Source organism: Neovison vison, chromosome 6, assembly GCF_020171115.1.
Source record: "Neovison vison isolate M4711 chromosome 6, ASM_NN_V1, whole genome shotgun sequence".
In the NCBI taxonomy this organism is placed as follows: Eukaryota; Metazoa; Chordata; class Mammalia; order Carnivora; family Mustelidae; genus Neogale; species Neogale vison.
This window is the reverse complement of record NC_058096.1, coordinates 140550120-140564479: the sequence shown is the minus strand read 5'-3', so window position 1 is coordinate 140564479 and position 14360 is coordinate 140550120. Positions and strand designations below refer to the sequence as shown.

The following is a 14360-nucleotide window of genomic DNA, read 5'->3' as shown; positions in this document are numbered from 1 at the left end:
GGCTATTCTACTTCGTACTCAGAGGCAATGTCAAGGGCAGGAAAGCCATCTCAACAATTGGCTACATAGCTAGCTCTGATCCCAGGCTGGGTCATGGAGAATTCCAAAGTTTGAGCCACTGTTTTCCCCTGTTCATGATTTCCTCTATATGACTTTGACCAGTTCTAAGATAAATGCCATACCTTGGATATAAAATCATATGATCAATTAACTCATGTTAACAGAAGTAATAAGTTGACAGCATTCAAGAAATTCTCTCAAACATGCATGCTTGTATTTATTTATTCTAAAACCCTTCCCTTCTTTGGTCACTATATCAATTAAGATTGTATTTGCCTGCACATAACAGTGTTTAAGGGAGAATGTTCTTTTTATATAGCCTGATGTTCTAAGCTAAGCAAAGCTAGTACCAAAGCCCAGTGATGTTATCAAAAGATCCAGGCTCTTTCTCCTTTCCTACTCCCCCATCTTAATGCAATGACTTCCACATCCATGTCTGTCAGTTCATTGTTCTCCAATGGTTGCTGCCCCTCCAAGCTTCATGACCATGTTCAAAAGAAAAGAGCAAGGGACAATGGACAAGGGGCTTTCTCTTCAGGAGGCTTGGCCTTTTTATCCAGGAAGTAACATGCTAAGGGCTCCCCCTTATGGACTTCTGCCTGTATCTCATTAACCTGAAGTGTGTCATTTGGTACCTAACTATAACAGAGACTGAAAAAGAAAATTTCAGCTTTTCCAGCCTCTGTAGTTGAGACAGATAAGGGAAAAGAAGACTGGAAGTCGAGTTCAGGTCAGGAAGCCTACAACATCTGCCACAATCCATCTTTTGTGAAGCTTTGCCCACTATCTCAGTCTGGTTTGTATGATTCCCCTAATGCCACCTACTTCTGTGCCCAAATTAAGCATTTATATGCACTACATGATTATACTCTTGGGAGTGGTTGGTGTTCCAAGCTTCCTCTGCAGTCCTTCTTTGGTAAATACCCTAAAGCAGTTGGTTTTCACCTAGTGTGTATAAGTCATATTATTCTTGGGTGATGGAAATTCTTGAAATAACTACATGTTTGTTTTCTTTTCTATTTCACAGACACCAGTTGGTACTAACCTGACCTGATTTTGCACCATCCTTGTATTTTTAATTCTATTCTTGGTTTAAGCCTAGTTTTCCTCATACAGAGATAAATTTCTAAAACACTAATTGAACCTCATCACATTTAAATATTCTCAGTTTTATCCTCCCTACTTGACTTCCTAACATGTACCAATATAGCCCATGTGAAGACCTGATATTAACAAGGCATAGAAAACTTCTATTGTACTCTTCCCTCAGAGAAGTGGGTATGTCTAGTTAGATAGTAAGAAAGACCATTTTAAGTGATTCTTCTCTGAATTAAAAAAAAAGCATTACAAAGTAATTTGTTGTGTCTTACTTAGTAGAGTATTTCAGTTACAAATAGTATAAAAATTAGTTGTAAAAAGAGCTGCACACTTTCAAAAGGGGGTGGACAAATAAAAACCCATTTGTTCAAATAGTTTCTGCTGAAGCCAATAGTAAACAAAGGTTAAAAGGAAAAGGCAAAAACAAATATAATTACTGTCAAGGTACCTATGACCAATATTCTTTGAATTTAGTAAGATGCAGGAAATCATGGAAAAAGATAAAAGGAATTCGTATCTCAGTCTCAAACAAAAATATACACACATATTTAAATTTGAAAGTTCCATCTATTCAATGTAACAGAGTTAGCTGCAATATGTCCCTACTGATTCTTATAGCACCATCCTTCCCCTTCCAAATTCTGGGCGGCTTCCAACAGACACATTGATGGTTGTGTTGAAGACAGCAAAGAGAGAGCTTTTCAAGATGTCTATCTCTCTGTCTTCAAAGGAGGATATGGCTTGGTGGCTGCTGTCCTTCAATCCTCTATCTATTGCTCAAGGGAGAAAAATCCCAGAAATAGAGACAGACAAAAGTAGTCATTTAATTTTGAGTTGAGAAATTTCAGAAGATTCTGAACATTGGTAGATAAGCATGATTTCCAGAGAGGTTGCAAACACAAACTGAAGTTTCATTCCTGTCATCTCTATCACTTCTCTGTCCTCACCAAAAATATACAGTAAAAAGAAGAAAACTGACTTTGGAATTTATATTCTCAGAAAATCACCTAAGGTAGGAAATATTCCCCATAGAGAACTTGAAGATAAAACAGATATGGAATCCATATGCAACTACATATACACTTAAGATGAGGGGAGCACTTAGGCAGTGAGAGTAACTTTGCCTTTGCCAAAGGACACATTCAGTCTTTTAAAATTTCCAAGCTATGTCTGGACTTTACTTGTAGATCTAATTCATCAGCACATTTAAAAATGATATTCAGGATCAAAAAAATGGTTTAACTAGACAATTATTTTCTCCCTGATGATATGCAGTCTTTAGAATTCTAGGGGAATCTAGTTAAACTACATGACCTCCATCTCAGAGACTAAGAATATGTAACTAATACTGACATCTTTTTTTTTTAAGATATTATTTATTTATTTGACACAGAGAGAGATCACAAGTAGGCAGAGAGGCAGGCAGAGAGAGGGGGAAGCAGGCTCACCGCCTAGCAGAGAGCCCGATGCGGGGCTCGATCCCACAACCCTGAGACCATGACCTGAGCCGAAGGCAGAGGCCCAACCCACTGAGCCACCCAGGTGCCCCCCAACATCTTTTCTTTAATAATGTTATTTATTATAAACTTAACATCAATAAGACATTCATATCACAATGCATTATATTCATATGCCATAGAATATACATATAAAATTTACATTATATATTATATATATTATAACTGTTACTTGTAATATAGTCACATCATATGAATATTATTCATAATATATTTTTGAACCAATACCAATAGATAATGTGTTCTATAGTTACCAATACATATATCTATCTTGCTATGACCATTTAGGTTAATATGTTCTATTATCTGCCAACAGATCAGTAAGATTTAAACTTAAAAATCAGATAAAGACAATTATAGTCAAGTGTTTAAGATAAAAATTATGGGGGATATTGGGCAACTGCATTATATTAACACAGATTTGTAATGTGCATGCAGCTGAAGAATCTTGATTCTTCAACCCATTGTTGCCTGCCATGATAAGTTCCGGTATTTCTATGAAGTGGAAGTAGGAATTATAAAACATAGGTCTTTAAAATTAAGGTTGGATTTGTAGACACAGGTACAATCTGGGCTTCAAGAACGTTCTGAAGCATCTAGTACACCTTATTTTATAGAAAAGGAAATGAAAATCAAAGAAGCATTGACTTCCTCAAAGCTACGCAATAAACTGGAGAAAAGCTAGAATTAGAAAGTAAGGGTTTTTTCGCTTGTTTTCACTTTTAGTCAAATGCTCTTTCCACATCACCATAAATTTGGAAACTCGAGAATGTTTTCCTGCAGCTTGTTTCAGGATGGAATAATGAAAACGTTTCAAGTCAGAGACTTCTGGCTACCTCTAAATAACCATGTTCCCCTCCTTCCATAGGGAAGGATTCCTCACTTTGGGTGGGCACATATTTGCCCACTATGCAACCTTTGCTCACAGCATTCCTTCCAGCTAGATATGAGATAAGTGTCCTGTAGCACCTTCTTGAAGCTTCCTTTTATTTCTTTTTTAAGATTTATTTATTTATTTTAGAGGAGCATCAGGGATGGAGGGAGAGAGAATCTCAAGCAGACTCTGCACTGAGCACAGCCTGACTTGGGGCTTGTTTTCATGACTCTGAGATCACAATCTGAGGCAAGAACTGGATGCTTAACTGACTATACCACCCAAGCACCCCTTCTGGAAGCTTCCTTAAAAGCCAGCTGACATTTACGTATTACTTTTGTTTTCCTTTTTTTTTTTTTTTTTTTTTTCCCTGAGAGAATGCATATCCTGTCTTGGGCCATAAGATGCTCTTGAGACTAAATGTCACACATGGTACACTAAGAAGAGCCAAGCAGCCCTCAGTCATGGAGTGCATCCTGGGGCCATATCTGCCTGGACCGCCCACCTCCAGACTTTATATGAGAACAAATCATCTTCAATTTTATTTATTCCACTATTGCTTTGAGGCAGTACTCCAGAAACCCTAACCCTGAAACACAGTTGAAATACTTAAGCAATTCTCCCAGATTTTTATATTCCCTTTTTGGGTGATCTGACTTTTTCCCATTTCCATCACAACCCCAGGAAAGGGAGGTAGAGCTTCTGGAAGGAAGAGGAAGTTGGCAAGACAAAGGGAAAAAAAGGCAGCCCTTTCTGCAAAGGGGAGCACAAGCTAGGAGAGCAGTATGTCCTCACATTCCAACTCAGGTCAAAGCCCCAAAGGGCCAGGATGTCCCAGATGAAGGGAGGCAAAACCAAAAACAGAGGGGTTCTGATAGGAGGAGCCTCACATGTTGACTGGTGGGCCTGTGGCATAGTGGTGACAGAACCAGGCTGGGCAGGAGAAGGAACTGGTCAGCCCTGAGCCAGCTTGTCTCCTCTTCCCTTGCTGTGCTTTGTAGTATGGACTGTGGTGGGGCTCATAGAGCTGTGTTGTGGGATTGCTGCCCAGGCCAGCCACTGCATGAATCGCAGACCCCTCGATCTCAGGCCAGTGAAGACTCACATGGAGCTAGGTAACCAGGGAGTCAGCCCTGCCTGAGGACCCAGAGAGAGGGGCCTCTGGAAAACCCCAGAGTAGAGAACTGGCTAACCACACTGCAAGTGTCACTCAGGAAGGTCCAGCACTGGTCAGAGGCCCTTCTCTTCCAATAGGAGGTCTTATAAAATCTCCACCTACCAGCTGTCATTTTGTATTGAAACTGGAGAGAAGATTTAGTCTAATCCTAACACATAAATCCAATGAATTCACCCCAAAGGGATGCATTAGCTCCAGAAGAAATTTGCATATTGGCAGGCCAGATTAGAGTTTCTCCCCTTCACTCACACCTTCCTCTAACCGCCACAGCCTGTGACCCCCATGGGGACCTGTTGAAGAAAGTTAAACTTAAGGAAGCTACCTTTTTCTTTGCACATCAGAATTTTGCATGGGTGAACATTGGACACCAGTAACCCTGATATCAACATCAGTGGATCTTTAAAGATGAGAACTCTGTGTATAGGCTGCCAATCCTGTGATAGGAAGGTGTGGTACTTATATAACATCATGTCCTGAAGCACTTTACTAAAACAATAGTGTTTATTTACTAGGTACAAGAGTACAGTTTTTTGTGGCCTCAACGTGAATTCTTAAGTGGCAATTGTTTCTGCTTGGAATCAAAACAAAAAATGTATTTCCTTTATTGTTATTTTGGATACATCTGCGGTCCAGTTGCAACATCTGGAATGTGTTGAATTTAGCTCTTTTTATAAAGAAAAAGAATTCTAATATTAATTTTGTTTTTTAAAGAGATGGATATTTACTTACACTGGAGCTGTTTGATATAAACTGTTCAGATGTTAGGAAAAAAACAGATTTGTCTAATTTGTGGCTTGAAACAAAAGCTTTTGTGATACTGGATTCTGGAAGAATTTTGGTTTTACTTGTCAGACTTTGTACAAATGCCCATTAAACTTTTGAATGATCTGCTAACAAAGTAGCATTCCTTTTAAAAAATGAGCAGAGATGTAAGAAAAGCCAAATGATTTTAGACTAAAAACAGCTAAGCAGTCTTTTGTTCATTTTAAAATCATGTTTTAAATTAAATAGAAAAAGAAGAAAAAAAATGTAAGAATTTTATTTTAAGTTCTTTAAGGGAAAATTTATAATTTGGTATCACGTGAGTTTTAAACTGTGTTAAATTTTGCTATAAGGTTAATATTATTCTAAGTTAAAAGGAAATTAAAATCCAAAACTTATACTACAAAATGAAGGCAAAAGTTTATATCTAATAATAAAGTTTAGTTATATCATACTGTTAGACAAAAGAAGGAAAGTAAAGAAACATGTACTAAATGGCCAAATATTTTTTCCTGATTGCTTCACTTGAAATTAACTTATTTCTTTTTAGATTCTGAAAGTAATTCATGTCCTGCATAGAAAATTTGAAAGGGATTAGTATGATGAAGATGGATTTAGAGTATTACTTTTCATAGGTAACACAACTATTGTTTTTATATTGAAGTACATCTCTTTATTCTTCTGTCAATTTGCTATATTTTAAAAGATCTTAAATTTATCAAACCAGCAATTTGGAGCTGCATCTAAATAATCTGAGGAATAATATATCATCATACTTTGCTCTCTCTTTCTCTCTCTCTCTCTTTTTAAGATTTTGTTTATTTATTTGTCAGAGAGAGAGAGACACAGCAAGAGAGGGAACACAAGAAGGGGGAGTGGGAGAAAAACCCGATGTGAGGCTCCATATGAGCTTGATCCAGGACCCTGGGATCATGACCTGAGCCGAAGGCAGATTCTTAAAAACTGAGCCACCCAGGTATCCCAATATTTCCCTTTTTATCTACTTCTGGAATAACAGAAGATATTAAAATATTAAATTTTTAAAAATATTTTTAAAATATTTTAAAAATATTAACTAAAAAGAACAGTAACTAATAAAAGTTAGCAACCAACCAAACAAGCATTCAATAGGTGTTAAGGGAACTGATCATACTTTGTAGTTAATAGTAGTTTAAGAACTATGGGAAATAAAGTACACAGTTGATTTCTGCCTTAAGGAATTTATAGGTAATATGCAAGATGAGACTAATATGCATGAAGCCATTAAAAAACAAAATAGGGAGGTAAATATTATAATAGTTATTATTTTAGTGATTATTGATTGAGACCATTTAAATGAGTTTGTGGCTTAATCAGGATTCATCTGACTTCAGGGAACAGAAATCCACTAAAAGGAAACTTTATTGGCAAGATACAAGGTATACCATAGATTGTTAAATACCAAGACACTAAAATCAGGAAGTAATTCCTGATTCTTGAGCTCTTAATTCAAATTATAATGGGAGAGAATCTGATCAATTCAGTTTAGCTCACTGTTCATTCCCAATCAGTTGTGGCCAGAAAAAGAGGTGATGTGGCATCTTGAGTTGCCCAAGGGGCAGATACAGTTGACACCAACATTATAACCATCCCCTCTTCTTTGATAATAGAATCTACTTCTACTTTTAGGCAGGAATATGCCCAAGTCCAGAAGATGAATCATGACTCGTACAGATTAGTTACTATAAATGCATTTCCTTGGGACACCTGTGTGGCTCAGTCAGTTAAGCGTCTGCCTTCAGCTCACGTCATGATCCCAGGGTCCTGGGATCAAAGCATGTGTCAGGCTCCCTGCTCAGCAGTGGAATCTACTTCTCCCTCTTCCCCTCCCTCTGCCTCTGCTTGTGTATGCTCTCTCTCTCAAGTAAATAAATAAAATCTTAAATATATATTATTAATATATTAATATAGTACATATAGTAATTATATATATAATTGTATTTCCTTTTTGCCAGATATGCATTTATCTAGACTCCTTTTGAGCTGAAAGTGGATACATCACACAGTTCTGTCCAATGAGATACAAAAAGAAGCCTATTAGAAAAGATTCTCCTCTCAAATAAAAGAGATAGAAGAGAATCCCTTCCTTCCTTCTGTACTTTTTTTTTTAAAGATTTTATTTATTTATTTGAGAGAGAGAGACAGTGAGAGAGAGAGCATGAGCGAGGAGAAGGTCAGAGGGAGAAGCAGACTCCCCATAAAGCCCGATGCAGAACTCAGTCCCAGGACTCCGGGATCATGACCCGAGCCGAAGGCAGTCGTCCAACCAACTGAGCCACCCAGGTGTCCCATTCCTTCCATACTCTTGACTCTGAAGATAAGTCATGCTTTATGGAACAAACCAAAGAATTCCAGAGGCGCTAATTCAGAGTCCTGGTATCAATGAGCCTCAGAGCTAATGCTGGAACTGCTAACATCTAGAGTTCATATTTTTTAAATCTGTACTATTTAATCATTTTTAATCAGGCATTCTGTTGCCTATATCTAAAAAGCTAGATATCTCTTCTGGGGCTGTGACAGAAGTAGGTTCTCTCAGAAAGTGGTATGAGGACAGGAAGGAAATTACTGGTATAGCCGGTATAGTCTTTTATGGGCCAGCCATGGTGTTAAGTACCCAATATAGCTATCTTTCATCTAGTCTATCCTTCCCCTGATCCTCTAAAGTAAAACAGTATTCTCTCCCTTTCATGGACAAGAAAATGAATCTTCAGAGAGGGTAAGTAGCCTGTCTAGTGTCATTAAGTGCTGGAGACAATGCAAAACAAATGCAAATCCAAGGACTTGCTATACTCCTCCAATTTCATAGGTGTCACCATCCAAAATGGCACATTACATACTTTGGACATTGAAATAGCCATGAGAGAAGAAGACGGAGGTGGAGTAGACAGAAAATTTCACAGAAAAGGAGAAGCTTGACTATACCTTCAAAAATAGGTAGAATTCAGAGAGAAAAAGCACGGCTGGAAGAGCATTCTAAATGGAAGGAATACAGAAGACAGAATGAGAAGGGAATGTTGATGAGACAGTCTGATTAGGTCTATGTAGGGTGAGATCATATATTAAAGGGTTCTAAGAGGCTGAAAAGGTTAAATTTAATATGATAAAGTTGGAACTAGGGAACACCAGAAGGTTTGTGAGCAGAGCAAAAAGCAAAATATTGACAGTAGTTGATGGAGACTTAATTGGCATGGATCCTAGTCATATAGCTATTGGAATTCTCCAAGCACAAAACAAAGAGAACATGATCTGATTGTTTTTCTTAAGCAGGTTACCTGCTATGGTCTAAAAGAAAGTGATAAATTAAAGGAAAACAAAGAACTTGATGACTGACCAAATATGGGAAATGATAAAAGAATGTTTCCTTTAACTATTTTTATTTTTGCTTTTCTTTTCTTTTTTAAGTATATGTGAATTCTCCTCTTATCATGTGTCTTTTCTTTCTTTCCTCTGTGATTTTCTTTCAAGTTATGTTCTATTCTTCTGTCCTCTCACTTCATTTTTCTTGTCCAGGCTAGCTGAAATGCTAGCTGCAGCTACACAAAATAAAACATTTTCCAAAAGGGAAGCCATGGTGGTTCTGAAATCATAGACAGATATTTTTTTTCAGTCAGTGCCACATAGGAACTGAAGGAAAAATTCTTGCTGGGGAAAAGGAAACATCTTAGCTTCTCCTTCTTAGGGTGATCAAAGATTAATTTATATTTGTTAATGAAATTGTTTTCAGAGACTTACCTACTAAGCTCTACATCCTAGCGCTGTGAATGTTGTATTTATTCACCTAATGTCTCATTTCTTTTCTCTACAGATATTCTCACTCTAAACCAGGGGCAAGAACAGAACATCAGAAGTTGTTGGACCTCAGCACATTGTTGGCCTCAGCAGATTTCTTTAAGACTGTCACATTGCCTAAGGTAAATGCAATATATAGAAAGGCTCAGCAGAAATCACACCCCTAACAGCTCTTCCTCTCTTTGGCAATTCCTTGAGATCCTAAAAAATGTTCTTTGAAAATAAGGGATGGACTGATTTAAATAAGACCTTTAATCTGGTTTGTTTAGGAAGATGTTCAGGAAAGAGGTAAAGTGCAAAGGCATCACAAGGGTCAACAGTTGATGTTTACACTAGACATTTCCTTTTCTTTCTTGTTTGTGGCTTCAGTCTGGGGAAAGAAATTCTTGGAAATGAATGTAACTCTAGTTCATCACATTGGACTAGAACTTCAAGGAGGTACCAATACTGTTTCACCCATTGCCTGAGAGGCCAAGGAGGAAAAGAAAAAAAGGAGTCAGACTCCCACAAAACAATAAGAAACAAAAAAAAAAAATCCAGAAGAAAAATGGCTAAAGGCTATGACCAAACCATTCACAGAAGAACCTGAACATTCAACAAACAGTGGAAAGAGGCTCAACTCTGCAAGCAATCAGGGCAAAGTAAAATGAAAACAGATGCCATTTCTTGCCCATCAGGGTGGCAATTAAAGTATGATAATATCAATATTGGCAGGTGAATAGACAAATGAGACTCTTAGTCACAACTGTAAATTGATATATACTGGCACAGCATTTTAAAGGGTAGTTTCATGCAATCCATTAAAATTTGAAATGTGCATATCCCATAATCCAGCAGTAATACTTCTTGGTGTTCACTGCAGCAAAAGACTCACATGGTTCCAATTAAATAGGTTTGTTGCATGTAATTTGTAACAATGAAAAAAATGAAAATAACCTAAATGTCCATTGACCAGGGAATGGCTAAATAACTATGATATATCTACATTATGTTAAATTACGCCAGAGTTATAAGGAATTAGGTAGATCTATACAGATATTAGAAGTCTGTTGTTAAAGGAAAAAATCAAGTTATAAGATGCATAAAGCATGATACTATATGTGTTAAAAACATATAACAAAATACTATATATTCTAAATATATATGTACTTTAAGTATATATAGCATAAGTATGCATTTTCTACAAGTATACTAAAAGAACTACATATTCTCTATTAGTACAAGTACTTTCTGTAAGTACAAACACCAAATATTTTACATAAGTACACAAAAGGGAATGCCTAGAAAAAGGTCTGAAAGGATTCATACCAAACTACCAGCAGTAGTTACCTCTGGAAGAGATCTGAGAAACATCTGGTGGTCAAAAGAGGACTTAAGTCTTACTTTCCATGCTTTAGTGTTTTTTAAGAAATGGAAATATATACATGTATTCTCAAAAGTGGGTAAGGAAAGGAAAAAATTTAAACAGAGAAAGAATAAAACTATGGAAATGGAGCTGAGAGTGACTAGGGGTAAATAAAGGAAGATGGGTAAGTTCTACCAGCTTCTTCTCCCTGCACCTCCACAAGTGTTCAACAACTTCTGCTTCTCTGATTTACAAAAGTCTGCTCAGTGATGCCTCTTGACTCAGAAAATCAGTTTCAAAGTGATTAGGAGGAATATATGTGTGAGTAGGAAGCCAATGATGTAGGCCAGGACTGGAGATAAGGTTGTCAGACATTAGATTTAATTCCAACACTTGAGAAAAGGACTAAGACATTCTCTAACAGGCAAAATTCAGAAGGAAATTTCTTTTTTGTTAAGTGGGTAGCCTCCTCAAGGGCTGACTGTGTTGGAGCAATTCGCTGGTGTAGGCTGGTTTAGGTGTTGATTTGGGGGCTTTGCTTCATTTTGACAGAACGTCTGAAAGTTCTGATTCTGATCCTTATTAATGTAGATATACCAATGTAGATATATCAGAAATGACTAAAAAAAATTTTGTAATGGGAAAAGACTCAACACAGCTTCCCTCTTTATTTGGCTATTCTCATGGAAACCAGGGATTTAATATACAACTTTGTCCCACTATATTAATTTTCTTCCACCACGTAGTTTGCTAATATAGCATAATGGTTAAGAACTCACATTCAGGGGACACCTGGGTAGCTCAGTCAGTTAAGTATCTGCCTTTGGCTCAGGTCATGGTCTCCAGGTCCTAGGATTGAGCCCTGAGTTGGGCTCCCCATTGGACAAGGAGTCTGCTTCCCCCTCTCTCTCTTCCTCTGTCCCCCTCCGTCCACTTGTGGTCTCTCTCAAATAAATAAATAAAATATTAAAAAAAAAAAAACAACTCACATTCAGAAGCCTAACTAGTTTAAAAGCGTCACTCTGATATTTACCACCTATGTGATCCGGGGCAAGTTATCTGACCTCTTTGTGCCTCTGCTTCCTTCTCTATAAAATTAGAATAATAATAGTATCTATTACTGTCATAAAGATTAGATGAACTGGCATGCCTGGTGGCTCAGTAGGTTAAGCATCTACCTTCTGCTCAGGTCATGATTCTGGGGTCCTGGGATGAGTCCCTCATCAGCATCCTTGCTCAGTGGGGAGCTTCTCCCTCTGCCTGTAGCTCTCCCTGTTTGCACACGTTCTCTTTCTCTTTCTCTGACAAATAAATAAATAAAATCTTTAAAAAAAAGAGATAGATGAATAGAAGTAAAGTGTTTGGAATAGTACCTGGTACTTAGAAAACACCCTATCAGTATCAATAATTACTGTCATTGTTGTTACTTATTAAGTCAGCTTCGTTCAGACCAATCCCAAAATTCAGTCAACCTGCCTAAGAGATTAAGTGTTGAATGCATGAACTATTGTGCAGATACTAGGCTTAAAGGGGAGCAAGCCAAGCTTAAGCAACATTGCTTAGTGGACAGACATCTCTGCAAGTATGCACAAGTGAATTAGAGATGTATGCTGCTATGCTGAGCCATGTGAATACAGGCCCAATAGAAGCTGAGGCACCATACCTTGAGATTTAAATGGAATTGGCTCAAACCTGGCCTACATACAGTGGGACTAGCACAATGTCTCTTCCTATCCCTCTGGGAATTCTGAGATTATGATTTATGCTTTCCCAGGTCACTTCTGGTGCTAAGCTTTTGTTCCTGCTGAATTACTTCATCTGTGAATTGCCCTACTGTCCAGTATGCCTTCCCTGGCTGTACCACGTTGCTATAGAGAGGGAAAAGAGATCCCTTCCTTGATATCCCTCACAAAACACCACTGGTACAAAGCTTTTGTGTACATAGCAGAATCTTACTAAAGGTTAGGAACAATAGAGTGACATTATGTCACTGAGTCACAGACCAAAGATTCACAAATCTTCTACCTCTTAACCCTTTTCCTAAAAGTGCTTTGACTGACTTCATTTATCACCAATTTCAGTCAAGGTTCTTTGTTACAAACAATAGCCACAGAAATTTTGGCTGATTTAAGCAGGAAAGGCATCCCATAGAGGACTGAAGAACCAGGTTGGAAGTCTGTGTCTCCAGAAATGACATGCAAAATCATGCTGCGGAATTGGTCCAGTGAAGAAACTTCACTGTCCCTGCTGGGTAGTGAATTGCATGGCAGCTTGCACAACTGACAAGAGTAGACAGTGCAGCTCTAACTAATGCCATGGCTGCTGCTGCTGTTGCCACCCTTCTCCAGTCCCCATCCAAAATTTAAGGCAGGTGCATTTCATTGCTGTGGTGTAGGTCACGTGCCCAAGTCTAGCTGCAAGAGAGGCTGGGAAAGCAGACTCTCCCCAAATCCATCCATGCAAGTTGTTTATTGCAATGTTCTCTATGCCAGTGCTTCCTGAACTTTCATGTGTTTGTGAACCATCTGGAGATCGTGTTGAAATGCAGCGTCTGATTCAGTAAATCTAAGAGAGGGTCTGAGAGTCCATGGCACCCAGGTGTTGCAAAGCTGCTGGTCTGAGGACAACAATTTGAGTAGCAAAGCTCTATAGTGAAGATTTTCAAATGTTAGTTGCATATTGAAATAACTTGAGAAACAATTAAAAATAAATACTGATGTCTGGGTCTGACCCCCAGCTGATTTAATTGGTCTGAGGTAAGGCCTGGTAATATAAACCCCTAAAAGCTTCAGATGATTACAATGTACTCAGATTGCATCTTTCACTTTGGCTTCAACTTCTTGTCACTTTTCAAGGTGAGCTCTTTTTTTATCAAATTGCAAAATGTCCATTTTCCCAGCCTTGCTTGATTTCCCTTTCAAATTCAATTACTCTCACTTATTATGCAGAACAACTTGACACTCCACCCCTTAGTTCCTTGAACCTAACTTTACACATCCAAAGATTAAAAGAATTCTCCTAGTCTAGCCCTTTCCAAAAGTATGTAACCTGCTGCTCTGGAAGAGTGATCTGAAGTGATCCTTGGGTGGTGTTTTTAAATTTTAATAGTTATTTATTTTGGTGTGAATTGTTTAAAAAAAAGTAACTAACACAATAAATGTGATTTCATAAATACTACTGCTTAGGATAATAAGTCATCTTTTAAAAAATTAGGTAAATAATGATATAGAGATTCAGAGCAGATACAACAAAAATCTTGAAAATGGTGTGTAAATGAATGAAGTTTGAGGGTGCTTATATGAATTATAAGGCTTCTGTTAAAAATCCCAGGCTTTAGGAATATAAAAAAACTGGCAGAGAAATTAATATCAGCCTTTTTCCCTCTTCCTTCCCTTCTAGTCCTTACAAGATAAGGAAGTAATATAGAGATTTATTTTTGAATTTATATGACTTATGCTACCAATCCTAATACATTAAAAATGGCTAGTGATCTCAATAACGGCTACTGATCTTAAATACCATTTTTTTTCTATTAAGTGAAGATTTCATAAAGTTTCAAAGTAATACCTCCAACATTTGAAAAAGTCATAATCTAGTCAAAAATAACTATAAGAATTGAAAACTGTGAGAATTAAAAATAGGTTAAATTCTTTAACCAGTTAATCTTTGACAAGAAAGGTGAAAAAAATTACAAGATTT

At 37.4% G+C, this 14360-nt stretch overlaps 1 protein-coding gene across 1 annotated transcript in view; it reads left to right on the top strand.

The window, feature by feature from the left end:
- The window catches only part of DAZL (deleted in azoospermia like), a 34758-nt gene that overhangs the window by 1413 nt on the left and 18985 nt on the right, over positions 1–14360 (top strand). The window contains exons 2-3 of the mRNA XM_044254838.1: positions 4997–5096; positions 9333–9438. Coding sequence (XP_044110773.1) covers positions 4997–5096; positions 9333–9438 — 206 coding nt within the window. The remainder of the gene's footprint in view (positions 1–4996; positions 5097–9332; positions 9439–14360) is intronic.